Source organism: Watersipora subatra, chromosome 3 (genome assembly GCF_963576615.1).
Source record: "Watersipora subatra chromosome 3, tzWatSuba1.1, whole genome shotgun sequence".
Lineage (NCBI taxonomy): Eukaryota > Metazoa > Bryozoa > Gymnolaemata > Cheilostomatida > Watersiporidae > Watersipora > Watersipora subatra.
The window spans coordinates 43,466,513-43,488,713 of NC_088710.1; the positions used below are offsets into that span (position 1 = coordinate 43,466,513).

Genomic DNA, 22,201 nt, shown 5'->3' on the forward strand with positions numbered 1-22,201 from the left:
TACAACACCCCGTGAAGGCCTTCTTAGGACAAGTATATCGTGGTGCAACACCCGGTGAAGGCCTTCTTAGGATAGGTATAGCATGGTACAACACCCTGTGAAGGCCTTCTTGGAAAGGTATAGCGTATAGCAACACCCTGTGAAGGCCTTCTTAGGATAGGTATAGCATGGTACAACACCTTGTGAAGGCCTTCTTGGGACAGGTAAAGCGTGGTGCAACACCCTGTGAAGCCCTTCTTGGGACAAGTATAGCATAGTACAACACCCAGTGAAGGCCTTCTTAGGATAGGTATAGCATGGTACAACACCCTGTGAAGGCCTTCTTGGGACAGGTATAGCGTGGTACAACACCCTGTAAAGGCCTTCTTGGGACAGGTATAGCGTGGTACAACACCCTGTGAAGCCCTTCTTGGGACAGGTATAGCGTGGTACAACACGCTGTTCTGCTTCACATGTTTGCACTTACGCTGCCATTAAAGACCACAGGCAGCATATGCATGTACATGTTTGCACTTACGCTGCCATTAAAGACCACAGGCAGCATATGTATGTACATGTTTGCACTTACGCTGCCATTAAAGACCACAGGCAGCATATGTATGTACATGTTTGCACTTACGCTGCCATTAAAGACCACAGGCAGCATATGTATGTACATCAATGTTTTTGTAAAATGAAAAAATTTGCAATGGTGTGTGAAATAAACTGAATCCCTGGATTTCGGAAATATATATAAATGAATCTAAAAATCTTAATTCATGTCATATACATGCATAAGACTTGAGATGAGCTGATAAAAATGTATGTGGTATGACTATATCTGTACAGAATGTTGTCTTCAACCATTAAAAAATGAAATGTACAAGATTTAACCTGCATAACCACTCAAAAACATAATATTACTGCTGTTTGGTTTACATATTTAAAATCAGGACAAAAAGAAGATTAATCTAATGTATAATTTATGGTTATTGACTAAATTCACAATGAGTATTAATGCTGTAAATGAGAATTTTAGTTTTCCAACAAAAGGGTCCAGTTTATTTCACAAACCCTTGTATATAAATGCTTTTTGGCAACGGCTGACACCATTTGACTAACAAGATTTCAAAGTAAACACAAGCCAATAATGAGTAACCATACAAGCGTATAGTAGACATACTTTCAATGCTGAGAAAGCTGATGTCGAGCTCGTGTAAATTGGGGCACATCTTTGTGAAGTTGATCTCAGTCAGATTCCGCAAAAAACATAAGTTGAGCTTTTCTATTGTGTCGCTCACCGAGTCGATGATTTCATTCAATACCGCTGATGTTATCTTAAATATACAACAGACTCCTCTATAATACTTTAGATGCAACACTGACATGATGATATCTACATTAAAAGATCAAAAACTAATACTCAAGAATGGTGATGGAAGGTAAGAAAGGATAATGGCTGACACTGGCCAAAGGTATGTATTGATAGAAAGAGAGACTATGTGATGACAGTCATAGAAGCTACCTGATGACAAGAGAAATGTAAACTGAAAGAAGAGAAAATACCTGCTGATAATGAAAATGGGTACTTGCTGACAGTAAGAGTACTCCTGCTGACAGTAGGAGTACTCCTGATGAAGAAGAGAGCACCTGCTGACAGCGAGAGGTAAATTACTGACAAAAATATTTTGCTGACAGTGAATGAGGGTACCTGCTGGCATAGGCAAAGGTATCTGCTAACAGAAGTACATCATACCTGCTGGCAGTGAGAGATATTTAGTTTCCTGAGATTCCGACAAGCAATGAGAGGCCGTCCAGTCCCTTGGTATGTCAGCCCTGATATATCAAGGTCCTCTAGACCTGGTTTAAAGTTCAACAAGGTCGTCAAACTAAAAAAAATGAGCAATATTACTATAAACAAATCATGAAATGTGCGTCGTTAAAATGATCAACGTAAGAAGTCGATTAGCGAAAATGTACCAGGACAAAGCTCCTCTTATTATAAATGTATTTTATTATAGACTTACTATTATCATAGACATAATCTTATCACAGATGTATTTCACTATAGACTTATTATTATCATAGACTTGAGCTTATCATAGATTTATAGAGCTTCATATTTAGCCATGGACATAGTGTTTGGCCTGTAGGCTTCTTTGGATCATTGCAAACTATATATCTAATTTTTAAATTATTAACTAGTTTGTTAAGTTAAGACCAGTTTTATTGTTGTGACTTCATGTATAAAGCGCTCAATTTAATAAGACCGCTAAAATAAATCAAGTTATAGAAAGACTCCTGCTTCGTATAGTTTACAATAAAATTAAAAGCCCAGTTTTAAATCAGAAAACTAGACTCAATCAGGTGCTAAAAAGTGCTCATCAGGTGGTTACCAAACCAAGAAAGTTTCAGCACCTGATCTGATGAGTGTGGTTTGCTCGGATTTAAAACTAGGCTTTTAATTTTATTGTAAACCATACAAAATGTTCAAGTGCAATAAATTTTAGTCACTCTATAACTTGGCTAAATATGAAGCTCATCAATCCACCTTACGACAGCTGCAATACTTTGACAGCTGTCATAAGGTATAAGCTGCATAAGAGCTCAGTGTCTTAACAATAAGCAAGCCAACTGAGCCAATCAAAATCATAGATGTAATCACACATTCGTGTGCTTTCATTGGTGAATCGCTTCTTTGTCATGGAACGACCACAAACATTTAGAATCATGCAATGTGATAAACACGTGGTTCACAGGTTACATCTACAGCCCATATGTAATGTGATAAACACGTGGTTCACAGGTTACATCTACAGCCCATATGTAATGTGATAAACACGTGGTTCACAGGTTACATCTACAGCCCATATGTAATGTGATAAACACGTGGTTCACAGGTTACATCTACAGCCCATATGTAATGTGATAAACACGTGGTTCACAGGTTACATCTACAGCCCATATGTAATGTGATAAACACGTGGTTCACAGGTTACATCTACAGCCCAAAACATAGCCTCCTTCGTTTGAAGCGAAATAAAAAAATATTCATCTGTACAAATGTATTAACACTCCACAATTTCATGGCAACTTGAATTTTCGCTCCTTTACCGCCACTCTGTGTCACTGAGAAAATACAATATACATATTAAATGATTCCTCAGAAAATTTTTTATCATTTGGAAACATCTATCTACGACAAAAACTATCAAAGCATTCTCTAGAGGCATGTACAACTTTACAAGTCTGATTATTAAAAGTTATTAGTAATTTAAACTCATACAGAATAACATCAAATAACCTAGCTAGGCAAATACTTCTTTGTTTAACACAATGGTATACATAACGTATCCAGTTATGAAAGTATTTCATGAGAACAATTTTGAGTTGTATAAACTCAGCATGCATTTGAAGTGCTTTCACATACAATTCTAGAAGAATGTGAGAGAGCTGTGAATGTACACCTTCCCACACAAGGTATGTTCTGTTCTGTCTGCTTAGCTATAGATTTGAAACCCATCTAATTGTTAGTAGGAATGATTTAGTAAGAAAATTGGAACATAATTTAAGATAAGTTCTGTACACAAGGATAGAAGCAAAAGTCTTGTTAAACGAGAGTAAGTGAATTTGATGAGACAGAAAGTTCATTTGATAAATGGAGAAAAGTCAGTGCATGTACATGTTTTGTACTCGCTAGTAGTCTAAATAAACATTTTTGAAACAAATACAGGGAGTTGAGCTATAATTTTGATCAAGCTAATTATGGATATGTATTACATGAATTAAACAACAAAAATAAACTGATAATAAGATATGATAGCTGTTCTACTGTAGAACGTGTATAAAAAAGTTGCAAACATGTTTATTTTTACCTTTTCTAGATAGGGGAAGCGACTCCTCTTAAACATCCTTGAAGGTTGAATTGCAATAAAATTCAGATTACAGTTATTTGGTATCATAAGATTCACCATGTCTTACTTTGCTGTGTTGCAGGTGCAAAATATGTGGAAATGTGATTACAAGCTCTTAAAAGCTAAAAAACGAACAGTTAATCGCAGCCATCCCGAAAACGCCATAGATTGGAATCCTTTTCCAAAACGGCTCGGAATCCCTTTCCAAAATGGCTCAAATGGGCCATAATTGAACACGATGGCTTCTGTTTACACTTTCATGCAACCTCAATTGTCGAAATATTGTCACAAATATACTTCACGCATTCAATAAAACCATGTCTATTGTCCTTGCGCTTCTAATTCATCATCATCATCACAATGCTGCCACTTTGAGCACTGATATCTCAAAACCTACTGCAAAAAGTCGTTTAATTTTTAACCTGAGCTCAGAAGTGCATATCATCCTCTGATAAACATGACAAGCCTGTTGGTCACCTGTGATAGTGTTTACTTGTTCGCATCATTTGGCAGGAAGTATGGGTCACATGATCAGATTACGACTAGATGGTTAGACCAAGCCGAAACAAAACAGTACAGTTGCGAGCATCTATATTTGATACGGGCTTTTAGGTAGAACCCGAAGTGTTTGTCATAAACTAGTGCTACGAGACGTTTTATATTGAGCCTTTTATTGGCCTTTCTATTCACGTGTCCAAACAATAATCAGTGTTTTAAAACGCCATCAAAATAAAGCGATTCCAATCTATGGCGTTTTCGTGATGACTGTGATTAACTGTTCGCTTTTAAGTTTTTAAGAGCTTGTAATCACATTTCCACATATTTTGCACCTACAACACAGCAGAGTAAGACATGGTGAACCTTTTGATACCGAATAACTGTAATGCGAATTTTGTTGCAAGTCAACCTTTAAGCTTCATGCCTAAGATGGGTGTGAATGACTTCCAGTGAAAATTGCCACATTTTCATTTTACATAGCGAGATGGTAGCATTTTGAGCCATTTTATTTTTGCTTATTTTATTAGTCGTATTGTTGTATATTAAGGGTACTATGTTTATGTGAATAAAACATTCATTTTTGTTGATTTTATGTAATTGTTATAATTGATGCTTTTGTTTAGGTGGTTGGAATAATAATCCTACTGTTACTCAGTTTAAGGCTACCTTTCGCAAACTTATCAGCAAATGTGGTGCAAAATCAGATGCTGGTAAGGCAGGTAATGTTACTGCTCAAAACGAGATTTTCATCACAGAGGCTACTCGAGAAGTTGATCAGTTTGTGGAACTTAATGATTTCAAATTTTTGTTACAGATAACAGTATAGTCTATATAGCTGGCTACATTGTGCAAAAGCTAACTAAAGTGCTGTCGTGACATTGGCCATCAGTCGCTGGTTACCACTAAGTCAACCATAGAAAATGGCACAGCAGAAATAATTTCCTCTTATAGTACAGTATTATAGCTATTTAAATGGTCCCTTTAAAAAAAAACAAATAAATTTAACTTATTTATAAATCTTTTTCCTTTCCCAAAACAATTCCACCAACCCCCTCATACGCATTTGCCCAACAACAACCCTTTAACCCAACCGCTAGCACATATCTCCCAGAGTGAACACAAGAATGAATTTCAAAGATTGTGTAAACGTTTTTACCTAAGAAACACTTGCCTATAAGCTAGGAATAGACAGTATTAGTCTAAAGTACTATAGACTAGACAGTATTAGTCTAAAGTACTATACACTAGACAGTATTAGTCTAAAGTACTATAGACTAGACAGTATTAGTCTAAAGTACTATACACTAGACAGTATTAGTCTAAAGTACTATACACTAGACAGTATTAGTCTAAAGTACTATACACTAGACAGTATTAGTCTAAAGTACTATACACTAGACAGTATTAGTCTAAAGTACTATACACTAAACAGTGAGTGCTAATGGATGAAATAAATTAAACAAGTCAACTAGGCTTGATAACAATCTACATTTTAATCAAAGTGTGATGATCACAGCTTCACAACTAATGTACAGAAAACATACCTTTTATCACTCACACCGGTACAGTTGGCAAGATTCAAAGCCTACAACATACAATGCATGCAATTAAAGCACCATATCGTGTTACTGCCAAGAACCTAAAATAATTTAAAACTAATAACTGATGCCCGAAAGCTTCTAAACAAGAGTTGTGTCGCCTTTGATGGTTCTACATTCATTAAAATGCATGAGATGTGCTGGACTCTCTAAAAAGTATTTAGTAAGAGATACTTTTTAAACAAAAAAAAGGAAAACCAATTTAGGAGGAATAACCCTAGTATTCAAAAGCTACAAACTTTTGGAGTTTTTTCATCTTAGTACTAAATAATATGACAAATCTACAATAAGCAGATTGTTGTTTAAAGCAAATTGGAGCCGGATACAAGTTTTAGCCAAGGAAATAGCAAACATTTACTATCTTTAGCCCTCTTATTTGTATAAAACCAACAATTCGAAGTCAGAGCTCATGGCAATAAGCTCTAATCTGCACAACCTTATTAGTAAAATTTACTAAATTGCTCTAATTAACCCCTTATGCAGCGGTAATAATATCTGAGGAATATAAAGACTAGCAAATGTGAGGACCTGCCTTGAGATGGGGAGCATGCTTTCCCAAGGTCTCTGCAACCATCGGGGTAAACACCTGGCTTGTGTCTGCTAGACTCAATGTGGAAAGCAGTGTCACACACTCACCTGAATGAGCGAAAGTTTGTTTACCTATACAGTAGTTGAGGTCAATAACATGTTATTTGGAATAACACAAGCTATTGAAGGGAGCTAATACTAAACAGCAAGGAGAAGAGAAGGAGATGTAAAAACAAAGGCAACATCCTTTAATAAATGTACATGTATGTAGCATTCAAACACAGACAGCAGGCAAAAATCTCTGTTAACAACCCTCGCCTCAATTAGGTTGAATTTGGGTCCATGAACCAAAAGGGTTAGTGTTCATATGAAAAATAGTAGTTCAACAAACGATCTGCTAAGACAATATCCTGCAATCTACCACCAACAATTAATATATATATATATATATATACCCGAGTTAGAGCAGAATTTACCACCCATACGGGGTATCCGGGGTGAGGAAACAATTTTTTTATGTATATATATTAATATATATATTAATATGTACATGTATATTAATTGTATAAAGAGCCGTAAACTTTAAAAACTATTTACTACTTAAAGTTTCATGGTTGTTACCATACATCAGGTGAAACTGAAAAAAATTATTTATATATAAAAAATTATATATATAAAATTATATATATAAAAGTATATATATATATAATTTATATATATACAGTCAAACATGGATAACTCGAACTTCACGGGACCGAGCAAAAGTGTTCGAATTATCAGAGCGTTCAAGTTATCAGAGCACTGTCACAAGTCCATGTATTTACTTATTTATTAGTAGATACATGTACATATACAAACTATAATATGAATCAAAAGCACAAAAGGCTTGTTTCAAATTAAATGCTTCTAATGTAAAGTTTAAAACGTTTTTATCAAAAAGTATAGAGATTTTTCTATCACTTGAGATTGGTTTGTTGTTTGAGGTGATGTTATTACCAGGACGTTTTTAGATTGACATTGGCAAAACTTGATCGTTGTTGAAATGCTCAAAAGAAAAGACATCAGTACATATACAAACTATAATATAAATCAAAAGCACAAATGGCTTGTTTCAAATTAAATGCTTCTAATGTGAAGTTTAAAACGTTTTTATCAAAAAGTATCAATTTTTCTATCACTTGAGATTGGTTCGTTGTTTGAGGTGATGCTATTGCCAGGACGTTTTTTAGATTGGCATTGGCAAAACTTGATCGTCGTTGAAATGCTCAAAAGAAAATACATCTTTTTCTTTTGAGCGTTTTACCCAAGATCAATTTTGCTGATTTTTCTGCAAAGATTACCTCACTTTACCTCACTTCGGAAGGGTGATCGTTAAGCGGATGTTTGGTATAAATCAAATTTCACCAAACCTTTAGAAAAGTCGTTGACAAAAATACTTTGCCAATGGTGGTAATAACGACGCTTATGAATTACAAAAAGTTGAGGTTTACCTCTATGGCTTGGAATAAAGTGATTTTCTAAAGCGATAACAACCGTTTCAGTAGCCGTTGGGCAAAAAACAGTTCGAGTTAACAGTGTTGAGTTCGAGTTATCTATAGCAATTTATCATTACGTGGGAACGGACCAAAGAAACCGTTCGAATTAACCATGTGTTCGAGCTATCCGTGGGTGAGTATCCATGTTTGGCTGTATATAGTTTTTTCAGTTTTTCCAGATTCTATATACATGTATATATATTAAAGGATCTATAAAAAGAAGCATGAAGAAAGGCTTACATATAACCATAGGGAGTTTATCATTCACACCCCGGCAGTTGCTAAGGTCAACAGTTGTCACCCTCTTTCCAGCTCGTTTCAAAACCTGTATAACGTTGTCGTTAGTAATATGAAAAAAGTTCTCCAACTTCGTCATGGCAGAAAAATCTAAAGACGTCACAGACCTCCAGGATGCTCGGCTCAAGTTCCTCCAGTATTTACAAACTACATACAGACAACAAAGGGCGGCGGTTAAAAGATATCTCATTAAACTTTTGAGGTTTTAAATTATATTTCTTTGAGCTCATATAATTATAAATTGCAGATTAACTAAAGCTCAGTTCCTCTTAAGTTTTTATTTCTATGTCTTTTAATAAATTATTATACTCCTCGAACACAGAATAATGAATAAATCATGCTGCATGCAAAAAATCTAACGAATGCCATGACAACAAACAGGACGCATGCTTTGAGATGATAGTTTTATTCCTTACCATATTACCATACCATACCATACCCTTACCATATTCCTTACCATATTTTCAGAATTAAAATAATCAAAGTAAGATGAAACTTCTAAATCAAGATAAATAAATTCCATAAACAGAAAAATAATGGAAATAAACTGCCTCCCAAGTGGCAAAATAGCTGAAAGGTAGAGCCTGCAGCTTCCGCAGTTGAAAATAGGTTTGGATTTTTATTTGTTTGAAAAAATTTTTTTTTTCAAAATAAGAATTCTCATCAAACAATGTTCTTTAAAGATGTGGTTGCGTCAAAAAGGTCCATTTAATGAAATTAAGACCAATAAAAGGCTAAAACATCAGCTCCAATTTGATGTCATTTTTGTCTTTGTAGACTAACCCTGTCTATAGATACATGCATTTGAATGAGGCTATCTTTTAAAAAGCTCAGATTCCAGCGAGTACTTCATTCGTGACATAACGAGTGATACATCTGAAAAGAGTGCACAAGCGATAAATATAAGATCGCTTCATTAGCCAATCATCAGAACGAAATTGTTATATAGGTCGTAATAAATGCTATCCTTCACAAAAACGCGCTGTCTGTGATCTCAAAGTTAGGGATTTTACTTTATTATAAGATCGCAATGACATCGATATTTACTAAATTAATTAACATCGTTACTTTAATGAATTACTCGATCAGCACGTTTTATTGACGACAACAGAATTTTAAAAATGCTTCCAGTTCCTGTGAAGGTGGCTTTGAGTTTTCTGAGCATCAGGTGATTAAAGTTTAGGACAGACAGGCATCAGCAGTGTTATGCTACATAGGAAGATAGGAGAATGGTGGTAAATCTATCTTTTACTTTGAGTCTCCTATTATAGATATATAACTTTTGTGTTTACATTCAGATTATATTTCCCTGTTTGAGGCTATAATGTAACTTCCTGTGCGCGTGTGTGAGATACGGATGCACAGTGAGTTATTGACAGCTTCTTTTTAATCCATAGCATCTAGCATTTACAATGGCTTAGATTGATGAATATACCAAAAGTAATAATTTTAGTACTCATGAATGCATTTACTAATTAATAGAATTATAACTTTTTGCTATCACCAATCATCGTTTTATAAATTTTTATCATTTCACCTAGCTATATTTGCTTCAAACTTTCTTTCGCAGTTTTAGCTAGTAAATTAGATTTATAATTAGACTTTAGATGTTCACTTCTCATTTGTATAAAATGAGGGAAATCGATTGATCAATGCACATCTTTAGCTTCCAGAACCAAAGCTTCGAATCGTTGGCTTTTTGTACTTACGCTTCTGCTAAACATTTATTTATTTTTAAAATTACACTCGCAATCTATCCAACTCCCAATTTGAAAGCTTTCATGAGATACGCGTTAAAATGACATATCTATGAATGACATATATTTATTGCACTTGTTTTATTTATTACAGGATGTTTATGTGATCCCACTAGCGAAGCAGCTTTGTCAGTTTGGAAACTGCCATAAATGGGAGAGAGAGACTTGAATGAGTGTTGCATAAACCATATTTTGTTTGAGTTTGCTGCAGTATATGAATTTGTCCTTTTGTATGGGTTGAAAGTATGTGAGTGGCCAGGGCTTGGATGGGTATTTTTAATAAAATCTTTATGCCGAGATGACAATTTTTTGCTTGTAATAATTATATAATAAAATAATATTGTTGAAGATGATGCAAAACATGATTTGCAGAACATTGAATACATCATTTCCCCGTTGACACTTGTACTGAAATCTTGTCTGATAGATGGATTTATGAAGTGTAATCATAGCTGTATCACAGGTACTTTTGCATAGCTCTACCATTTGTTTAGTACTTGAATCCACTAATTAAATATGACCAGTGAATTTTTTTCTGCAAATTGATACCAATAATGACTCGATAACTTTGACTTTACAATGTACATGACTTTTCGGGATCGAGTTGGTTTCGCCACATATTGTTTTCAAAGATGCAGCTTGCTTATTTTTATGGAGCCTTATAGTGCCCCGTGTTCCATGTTCTCAACTCGAGTTGTTGAACATGTTGAAGTTTTACAGTACATACATATTTTAATTTCTATTAGCTAACAGGTGCCTGTCAGTGTACCATTGTTAATATAACCAGATCTATGGTTATGCTACCGTAAAACCAGTATATTGCACCTTATATTTACAAACCGAGGATAAAGATTTTACCCAGTTTGCAGAAGCCAAGTTTTTCAAATTGGTGTATAACTCGTGCGTTGTAAACTTGAGTTCCTGGTAAAAGCAATGTTCGAGATTTACAGTACATACATAGTTTAATCTTTATTAGCTAACGGGTGCTTGTCGGTGTATCATTGTTAATATAATCAGATCTACGGTTATGCTACTGCAATATCAGTATATTGCACCTTATTTTTACAAACTCTAGTTTGTAAATATAACTCGGTTCATCAACTTGGTTTGCAAACTCAGGGCATTCTAATCCGCCATATATTTTACTTAGTAACTAGTTTCCGGTGTGATAGCGATGGAACTGTGCCGATACAAAGACCTTATTCTACTTAGTTTGACTGACATAACTACTGTAGACCGGTAGAATTGGTAGTCGGTACTAAGATGTTTACACAGCATTTAGAGGATGCTAATATGACAAGTTTTTAATTTCTCTTGTTTGAGGCGTTGGAGACATTTATAATGATGTATCTGTAACGGGATTAAAAATTTTATTCTAGCCAACATGAGCAAATACAAGATAAAATATATGCCCATAGATCTGCGTAGGACTAGACTTTTATTGCAATAGCCGATGTGAATACGAAAGATAGAGACAGGTTGTATTACACGTTACATCATTTTGGGCAAGTCTGGGCATGTTTTTTTTTAGCTTGAGTGTTTTTTACCGCGATCAATTTTTTTTCGATTTTAATCTTCAAATATCTTGACAATGAGATCGCCTAACACAACAAACAACATATCAACTAAGAGATAAAAAAATACTTTCTTTTAAAACCAACTCAAATTTGACGCAACCACATCTTTAAGATGCGTGGTGAGTTGTGAGCAATATTACAGATTAATAAGAGTCTGTCTAATACAGGAGAAATTTAACTTTGATCCAGGCAAGGTGTGCAGCAGATGCAATTAGTTGAAGAACTTAAAAATATTTTTTATCATTAGTCCCTCTTTTACCCGCTAATATTCTCAGTGTCGAGCAAAATTGTATGCCTTTGAAAGTTTCGATGAGAAGATATAAGCTAATCTCCGTTAACAAATTTCCCTTTGTCAGTGCAATTGTGTCAAACTTTTGGAAAGAATTTTGTCTAAGCTTCACACGCGTAAACTCCGTGCCTCCTGCAAGGTTCCCAATGATATTTGGTTTGACAACTCCATCTGGTTTATGAGAACCAGCCTCTTGAACACTCACCTGATCAGAAACTCAAGAATGCGGCTCCACATGCACTCAGGACAATTAACTAGAAACTTTCTGGCTTTGTCTATTTTTATACTCCATTACCAAGAATTTCAATCACTGTGTTATTAAAAGCCAATGTTGTATCAGCAGACATTTTTCAGTCAACAGAAAATACCGTCAGTATTTCGGCGGTATCTCAAGAACTAATTGTCTGACTTGAAACTTCAGAATTAAACTAAAATTGTATTACGAAGCGCCCAAAAATTAACAAGCAATAAAAATTTCCTTATTCTGCATAAACCGGAATGGTAAAAAAACAAAGTGCAATACTCAGCCGAGTTTACTGGGGCATATGATCGGGTAGGAAAACAATTCAGCAGTTATCTGACGCCCGGGCTTTAAACTGTTAACCAAAACCCAAAAAACTGAAAGCAAAACTCAGTTAAAATTAACTTCACTTTAATTTTCAGAGAGGTTAAAATTTAAAAACTTAGTTTAGTCAAATTACGCAGACAGAATTCAATAGTTAGCGAACACATGTAAACTTTGTAATTAGCATTGCAAGTCTAATACTAAGTTCATACCTCTTTCACAAGAGATCTTGGTCTTAGATGGTAAGTAGCTGAATATTCTCAAGAGACAATCAATATTGAGAGAGTTTATATTCCTTCCCTCGGAACTTCTACCTTCCTCTGAGTGTTCACTGAAGTCACTCTCTTTTCTGGATAAACCAATAGCAGTCTTACAGCCTTTAGCATGAGGACACGGTGCGTTGTATAGTTGCCTTTAGCATGAGGACACGGTGCGTTGTATAGTTGCCTTTAGCATGAGGACACGGTGCGTTGTATAGTTGCCTTTAGCATGAGGACACGGTGCGTTGTATAGTTGCCTTTAGCATGAGGACACAGTGCGATTTATAGTTGCCTTTAGCATGAGGACACGGTGAGTTGTATAGTTGCCTTTAGCATGAGGACACAGTGCGTTGTATAGTTGCCTTTAGCATGAGGACACGGTGCGCTGTATAGTTGCCTTTAGCATGAGGACACGGTGAGTTGTATAGTTGCCTTTAGCATGAGGACACGGTGCGTTGTATAGTTGCCTAAAGCAACTAAAGAAATATTGAGATTAAAGATGAATTTACACAAAACTTTAGTTGATTTTATCATAAAGTGTTGACATTTTTTTATCATTTGCGATTGCTGTTGATGTTTTAGGCGATCTTACTGCCTGTAGGTTTCAAGATTCACGTCAACAAAACCTGATCATGGTTAGAATGCTCAAATTATGCACAAATGTGAATATGAAGTCTGTAATTGTAATGAGACAGAATAAAGACGAGTAATGCGGCAACTTGAACGCAAATAGATATGGCAATTATAGCGACTAGTGATATCATTTTGCACATATTTTCCTTCCAAGTGTTTTAACCGTGATCAAGTTTTGTCGATTTAATCTTAAAACATCCAAGCAGTCAGATCAACTCAAATATAAAAAAACGATCGCAAATGATAGAAAAATACCAAAACTTTGTGATAAAATCTATTAAAATGTTGTGTAAACTCATCTTTAAAGACTGTAGATATACTGTACCAATAAATCAGGTTTGCATATTGAAAGACAGAGGTTTGCACATACTTCTGTTCCTGAAGGACTTTATTTATAAGAGAAACATTCTGCTTCGGCTCAGCAGGTCTCACTCTTAAGACTCGTGAGTAGAAGGTCAGCTGATCATCAGTGGCTTGCAGAGCCTTTTCAGCACCAGACGCCGTAGCAAATGTTACGAATCCAATTCTACAGTAATTTGCAACAAATCACATAGCAACCCATAACCTCTGAAGCAATGGCTTAAAAACGTTTCGCTATTTATAAGAACTTCTTTTCAAACCATTGTAACTAATTAATTAATCACCGTAATTAATTCATCGTGATCCTATTTGCAATTGTTTTAAAGCATATTAAAGACTTGAAACAAGAGCAGAAGCATGAACATCTTAAATTGGGCCATCAGCGAGTTCACCACTATATGATGTGCTTGATGAACATTATGACTCATTGTAAGTTTCACTTTCATGGGCCATTGCAACTTTCACTTTCATGGGCCATTGCAACTTTCACTTTCATGGGCCATTGCAACTTTCACTTTCATGGGCCATTGCAACTTTCACTTTCAAAAGGCCATTGCAACTTTCACTTTCATGGGCCATTGCAACTTTCACGGGCCATTGCAACTTTCACTTTCATGAGCCATTGCAACTTTCACTTTCATGGGTTATTGCAACTTTCACTTTCATGGGCCATTGCAAATTTCACTTTCATGGGCCATTGCAACTTTCACTTTCATGGGCCATTGCAACTTTCACTTTCATGGGCCATTGCAACTTTCACTTTCATGGCCTATAGTAACTTTTGCTTCATGGTTACTTGTAATTTTTACTTTCCCAGTTCATTGTAACTTTTACTTTCATGGTCTGTTGCAACTTTCACGACTTACAGTAAATTTTTCTTTTATGGCTCATTATAGTTTTTTCCCCATTATAACATTAATGTTGAAAAAGCTATGAATTTGCTGGAATTCTCGGGTCAACTCTCATCTAGAACTTTATTGCTTCAAAACTGAACGAACATTCATAGAATGTCAGGTGATGATCATAGAATGTTAATTGATGATCATAGAATGTTAATTGATGATCATAGAAACCATATATTCAACTTCACATTTTATATTAGTTTACCACTAAACGTCAGTCTTACGACTTCCTGATACTTTTCACAACACAGTAGAAACAGTAGGCCTAAAAATGTCTAAAAGGATTTTCATTTCAATAGCTATCATTTAAGAAAGAACAGGAAACATCTGATAATAAGAAAGACATTGTCTACGTACTTTTTAAACTGAGATGCCGCTCGGTCATATACGAGTTGAGCGCGTTCCACCTTTCCAAACTTTTTAAAAAACTTAGCAAGTTTGTGATGTCCAGGAATCTACAACCAAATACAATGAATAAAAATTTGATTATGCAATTCCATGAGCTACATGTCTCAAGTTCTAACCAGCAGCAAAATTAAACAGCACCATAAATCCTTCAAATGGGTTGACAATACAGATCTATCGGCAACTTTTATGTGATAGCCTTTATCCAATCAGCACACATTTTATTGCGTGAGACATATCTGACCACCCATCTATCTGACCACCCATCTAGACTTTGCCCAACTTTCTTTCCTGACAAATAATTTGTTAGTTTGCTGAAATAATTATCTGATAGTATACTGGCAGAACATGTATTTTTAATAACCTTTCTATAGAGCTAGTAACTCACATTCAAACTTTCTATAGAGCTAGTAACTCACATTCAACCTTGCAATAAAAACAGTAAGATAATACTATGCCTCAGTTTAAGCTTTTAGTCACTATTTCATCATATGAAAAACTTCTTTCTCTATTCTTTGAGACTAAAAACTATGCAAAGATGTTGTGACATTTCAATAAAAATTTTAATCTTTTTTTAGATCAGTGATTCTTCTCCTTGCTGTATGTGCTGAACCCCCTTGGTTTCGTATGCGCCTTCACCAAATACTTCTTTATTGAAAAATAAAATATATTTTTCACATTCAAGACAGTTACGAGTATATGTTTTATTGGTGCACAAAATGAGCTGTATATTAATACCGCTGTGTTCAAAGAACAAAACCTATACCAAACATGAACTCACAACAAACTACATATCTATTTTTATAAAGACATGGCCATTTAAATCATCCAATCATCAAGACTATCCAAATCAATCTGACTTCTGCTGTGGCCTTCGAGGGACCAGTCCAGAAATGCATGAATTAACTCAAATATATTTTTAAAACAAATTCTGTTCCTTTTCTTCATAATTTTGTCCAGCATCTCCAAAAAGGATTGCTCGCAAAGAGATACAACGGGTTGTAACAATTAAAATAAAATGTCAATGACTTTCTTAGCATTAACAGGATATTTTAATAATTGTTGCCAATCACTTATGCGTGTGGACCTGCGCCGACCAACTGTGACTGATTAGATTAACCCCTATGGTTCAATCAAACCACTGATTTAAAGACTTGAGTATTTAAAAATATTCAATGGAAAAAAATCCTTTCGCTTGCCATCCGTTTACCCTTGTAGCCTAAGACAAAAAGTGACTGACGGGATGTATACATGAAAAAGAATACATCTAGCAATTAGTGTATCAATTACAGGAAAATCTGGGAACGAATCCCAAATTTTTTTTAAACATTCACTGAACTTGCAACCTGTGCAACAAAAGGCCAATTACATCTACAAGTCTAAATTATTAATCAGAAACTTAAACACTAGTTCTAATGACACATCTAGCCGCAAGGCAACGTATCGTATACCGTTGCGCACCAGACTAGTCAGGAAAACACTGCAGTAATTCTTCTACAGTTATGAAGACTGTGCAAGTGGAATCTGAGCAAAAGACACATGCCCATAGACATACTCCAATCACATAGGAGATTAGAAACATGCTGAAACCTCAAGTAATATTTCTTGAAATTGTCTGGTTGAAGTTTAGGTTTTATTATGATTTTAATTGCAAACATAAAACGTGATATAAATTAAATTAACCACAAGTATAGTTGAATGTTTTCACTATTTCCTTGCTTAGTACCTAATAAGAAAACTCTATTGAAAAAAAATTCCTAGCAAAAATTTGACTAGCAACTTATAAAATGAGTCCAAAATCAAGTCATGATGTTGTAATTTGTTCTATGCTTTTTTTGGGCTTTAGATGGATCGGTAGATGCATCACTGGCTATCAAGGGTTAGCATAATATTGTCCACTACATACGGACTTAGAATTACAGAGAGCCTTCAGAGTTGAGTTGATGCATGGAATAAACTTGGCATTCATTTTACAGAACCTAGTAAGATGAGTTCGGCGAACATGTTAAATATGAAATAAATTTCTATATCAACACATTCATTTAATTATTGAAATACAAGATGTGAAAACTGGTACAGAATTACAGGTACCACTATGAACTGCTGATGTATAACAGAATAACGCATCCTTAAAAATGTTGAAGAATAAAACAAAAATTCTTAATCTATGACATTATTCTAAATCTATGACATACAGTCGAACCTAGACAGGTGAAGTTAACTCGCTCTGATATGTGTTTAGTGTAGAAACCATAGCGCATTGAAGCAAGTATTTTGAACAAAATACATTGTAGTGGCCTAATTTGTTCCCCAGCTCAAAATTTTAATGCCAAATACTTTGGATAATTATAATTAGCATTAAAACAAATGCATTATACCAAATTATAAAAATGAATGCAAAAAAATACATTGTATGCATAAATGATAAAGCAATAATCAGTAAAGAAAAGTTCTATCATATTGTGTTTACATTAAAGACAGGAAAATTTAGAAATAGCCTTATTGACAGATGAGAAAGCCAGTGTGTGTAGGTAGGAATAGTCATATAAATACAGAACTAGTCTAACTCAGACTATGGGAGCTCTAAATCAGCCAACCGTAGCTTTTTCTATGTATTATTTTACAGGTGACACTGTTTAAAACTTCATGCTTAACTATCCTAACTCGCATCTCAATTTTCAGACGTTTTAAGACTTGTTTTATTCAATTTTCTTATACTGTTTTATAACGATACTACTATTATACTGCATCAGAATATTATTAAATAATTGATCCAAATATGTTTTTTTAATGTCATCCTACTATTTGGGATTTCAATTATTCAATCGATAATTAATATAAATCATATAATTCCATTATGTTCTTTTTTCACCATTACTATCAGTTGTACTGGCTTTTAATAAATTCATTATTTTTAGATTTAAAAGTTAAGCAATAATCGAGTGCAGCACAACCAAACTATGTGAATGAAACCTGTCTACATAATGTACTTATGAACAATGTGTTGCAAAACTTCTGACATCGTACGCTGGAAATTATTTGTACATTGGAAAAAATGTTGACCCAAACTAAATGTTGCACGTCAAAAAAATTATATGTTGAGGTTGTAAATGGAGGCTTGACTGTAATGTGTTAAGATCAATATAATGATAGTTCAGAGTTCCATGATAGCATTTCGAACTTGCAAAGTCGAATTATTCAGCATTGTGCCGGTACAAACATGGATAAATGTAGTTACTGCTAACTAAAGATTAATGGCCTTAATACGTGACAAACGAAAATTCCCGTAGCTATGCGATGAAAAAGTGTAAAGCAAACACATTAGATCATTGATCACCCTAATCGGTAACATATAACTTCTCATTTGGCTCTTAGCAAAATTATTATAATTAGGATGCATTTATGTTTCCGAGTATATATTATACTATTAGACTATTATAGCCTACAGCTAGACTTTAATTTACAATCATCTCAACATACACACTCTTAACATAATTGACAAACATTTGTAAAAATTTGAACAAATGTTTGATTATACACCAAAGGTTTTTATTCTTTGGGAAGCCGATTGTCAAGTCCTTATTTGCGCTATAATGACAAACGAAACCAGTGAATGAAAGGAATATATATTCCTTTCATTCACTGGTTCAGCCTAATGCATATATGTGCATTAGATTAATGCGCTAGTAATTGAATTTAGGCATAACTCGACAACTTGAGTGGCAGAGGCAGACACCTACAACATAAAACTGTCAAAGCTTCTCAAAACATTGTAAAATCATAGTGACAATTAATAAAAGCTTTTCTATACATAATTTGATTTTATTTACAAAATTAAAATGCTGATAGGAAACCAAAAGTTCCACTAGCTGAGTAACAAGACCAGTGATATAAATCCCCTACATGAAGCACCGTTGCGATTTTATATTATTGACAAGACTAAGTACACTAAGTGGTATTACACCAACATAAAACAGGCCTACCACTTAATCTAAATAAGTAACATAGAATGAGCACATGTATGTTTTACACTGTTTCCTTTTATTGATTTTATGCCATGTAATAGGTTTTCAAGTTACAATAACAAATGTAACACTCGTAGCAAATGACTTATGTCGATATGTTAACTAATGTACGAGTGACACAGTGTTAAATTGACAACTTTGCTACATTCTTACTGTTGATATCAAAACAAATTCTAAACAAATGCAATTTGTAGGCATAAGACCTCTTGCCAAACTTTTATAAAAGACCATTAAAGACATAGGCCTATACAATTTTTATAACCAAATACCTTTTTTCTAGAAACCTCCAATAAATTTTGAAAGCCCTAAAAGCAAACGTATACCCCTAATACTTTATAAACAAATATGGTGTATTTAATTTGCATGTATATGTCCTACTACTATTTTTTTAAAGTTGAATACTTATATAAAACACTGCACGACCGGCGTTGCCGTCGTGTTAACTTACCGTGAGTGAGATATTTCCGACGAATATCTTTCTCTTTAACAGCTCGTTCGAATCAGAATTTTCACATTCTATTGATTTAGAAGGTGATTGTTGTGCCATAATATGTACTAACCACACAGTTTGGAGGTTTCCAAGAGTAGCAAGAACTAATTAACAACACATACAGTATTTATAAACGAATGTCAATGTACTAAGCATATGGGTTGAGTTGCAGCGATCCCAGTAGCAAGGTTTCCATTAATTCGAAAGCCCATTGGGATGTTTTATTCGCGCTTTATACAAGCCAATAAACGAAAAGAATAAGCTTTACGCAAAGCTAGTTCAAGGTTGTAAATTTGCAACTCTAGTTCAACTCGTAAATTTGCAAAGAAAAACAACTAACCTTACAAGCATTGAACTTAAAACCCCTGGAATGGAAATCACGTGGCTTTTACGTTGATAATAATACGTAACGTATGCGCCATATTGGAGAGCTAATCGAATGCTAGTTCCGTTTGTAAACAAACGGTGAAAAATGACAGAAATGTAAATGTTTAATAGTTATTTTCCGGCTGGGTGTTAATGAAAGCTACTCCTACACAAAGTTTAGAGTGCCCTGATAGAAGAAAACCTATTTATAGCATATGGAGTGGGATATATCAAATGATAAGTAGATGTATAATAGATTTTCGTGGACCATGTTACTCATACAAACTGTTGTATTACAAATGCATAAACCCAGCAAATGATATATTCAGGCAAATAACAACTATTCCATTATATTAAAATTTATATTACTTATGCATAAATGCATATGGAAAAACTTAGCACATGAAGTATTTCGATAAAAACAACACATATGCTGCCAAAACAGAAACTGTTTTCAAGATTTAAGTGATAATAGCTTATGAATGTATGATATGTATAATACAGTATCTGTAAAAGATGGAATGAACTACTGCAACAACTAAACGGAAATTTAATACAGTTGTAATAGAGGATAATCAAAACAATGCAAACAAGGAAATGCTGGAATTAGTGTAATCAAATGATTAAACTTATACATACACATTACAGAAACTGTGTAAAAGGAGATTTGTATAGAACTGGATATTGAGCCAAGGTGCATCAGAGTTCCTTAGAATTAAATCATATTAGGAATAACAGCACAACAACAGCTGCAGATGAATATTACAGTGATTACATTGTTACTGGCCTTTAAAAAGTACTACTTTAGTATTGTATGCCACAAAGATGCACCTTGCAGTTTGAGTGTAGGATTTTAGCATAATGATGCTGTCGGAGATCATAAAACGACTGAATAAGGTTTTTCATCAATGACGCAGTGGTTGGATATGCCATCTACCGTATCCGTAAGGTGTTTCCCAAAGCATAACACATCACTAGATCTTACACTACTGATAAAATACACCACACAATGGAGTGGATCTGGCTTTGTATGAGGGGTATGGGGTTTGTATGGTTTGTATGTGTCATGTATGGGGTTTTTAGTTCAATGCTTACAAGTTTGAGCGGCCCAATGTAAAAGTAGACGCGTGGGTTATATTATCATCGGTAAATTAATTTTGTAGATATAGGACCAATAAAATTCGTAAACGCAAATGTTCCATAGAATATATCGTGCAGGCATCAATAAAATGACAAAAATAAAAGTAAGAATTAAAATAAAAACAACCAATTTATACAATGACGAAATTACTCATACGAATATGTGAAATTTATCACAAACACATCACCAAGTTTAATATCTCAGATCGTTCCACGAAAGACACTGTTGTGGCATGCGTTACATTTAGTAGAGACATTGATAAGCAGGGCAGTTTGTTGGCTACGAGTAAAAAAATCGAGTTGTTCCAAAACTTTGTGTGAAGCTCCTGGAAATCAGGAATGTCAGTTGTCAATAATTTAGTATAACAATTATATACATTTGTATATATCCTTATATATACATATATAAGGTTATATATGTATATATAAGGATATATATCATATATATAAGGACCACCAGAAGGGTGCAATTGTTGGGGTTTGAACTCAGGACCTAAGGATCACTGTCCCAATACCTTACCAACTGCACTATCTGTCTTGTATATAATATATATATATACTTATATATATATTTCATAGTATATATATAAGTGTATATATATAAGTATGTATATATATATATATATATATATCGACAGGAAAAATGGCGAAAGGGGACTCAAAAGTGTGCAGCAGACAGTGAAAGAGGAGGAGCAAAGCATCGAAGCATATGCAGCCTCCATGGCCACTTCAGATAAGTTGCTAGCTGAATTTCAATCGGCTGCTCTTACAACGGACCTACGCCCTGATGATGAGGAAATTGACTGGCAAACGAAACCTCTTCATGGTGCTTACCACCAACAAATATCTAAGGTTGGCGATCTTCACCAGACATATATGTGGCTGAACAAAGGAAACCTAACGGTCAATACAGAGTCGCTAATCATGGCAGCCCAGGAGCAAGTGCTTCCAACAAGGCAACTCCAAACAAAAATCTATCACACTAGAGACGATCCTAGATGCAGACTGTGCAAAGATGCACCTGAGACCATCCAACACATCATCAGTGGATGCAAGCAGCTCGCAGGAAACGCATACACTGAG

General features: G+C 34.6%; 1 protein-coding gene across 1 annotated transcript in view; it reads right to left on the reverse strand.

Annotated features, from left to right (window-relative positions):
- LOC137391466 (F-box/LRR-repeat protein 2-like) overlaps window positions 1–19,669 on the reverse strand; it is a 34,316-nt gene extending 14,647 nt beyond the window's left edge. The window contains exons 1-9 of the mRNA XM_068077951.1: window positions 19,571–19,669; window positions 15,050–15,147; window positions 13,801–13,956; window positions 12,750–12,886; window positions 8,293–8,496; window positions 6,522–6,625; window positions 5,936–5,976; window positions 1,736–1,868; window positions 1,163–1,316 (exon numbers count right to left, since the gene is read on the reverse strand). Coding sequence (XP_067934052.1) covers window positions 1,163–1,316; window positions 1,736–1,868; window positions 5,936–5,976; window positions 6,522–6,625; window positions 8,293–8,496; window positions 12,750–12,886; window positions 13,801–13,956; window positions 15,050–15,147; window positions 19,571–19,669 — 1,126 coding nt within the window. The remainder of the gene's footprint in view (window positions 1–1,162; window positions 1,317–1,735; window positions 1,869–5,935; window positions 5,977–6,521; window positions 6,626–8,292; window positions 8,497–12,749; window positions 12,887–13,800; window positions 13,957–15,049; window positions 15,148–19,570) is intronic.
- Window positions 19,670–22,201: the final 2,532 nt, after the last annotated feature.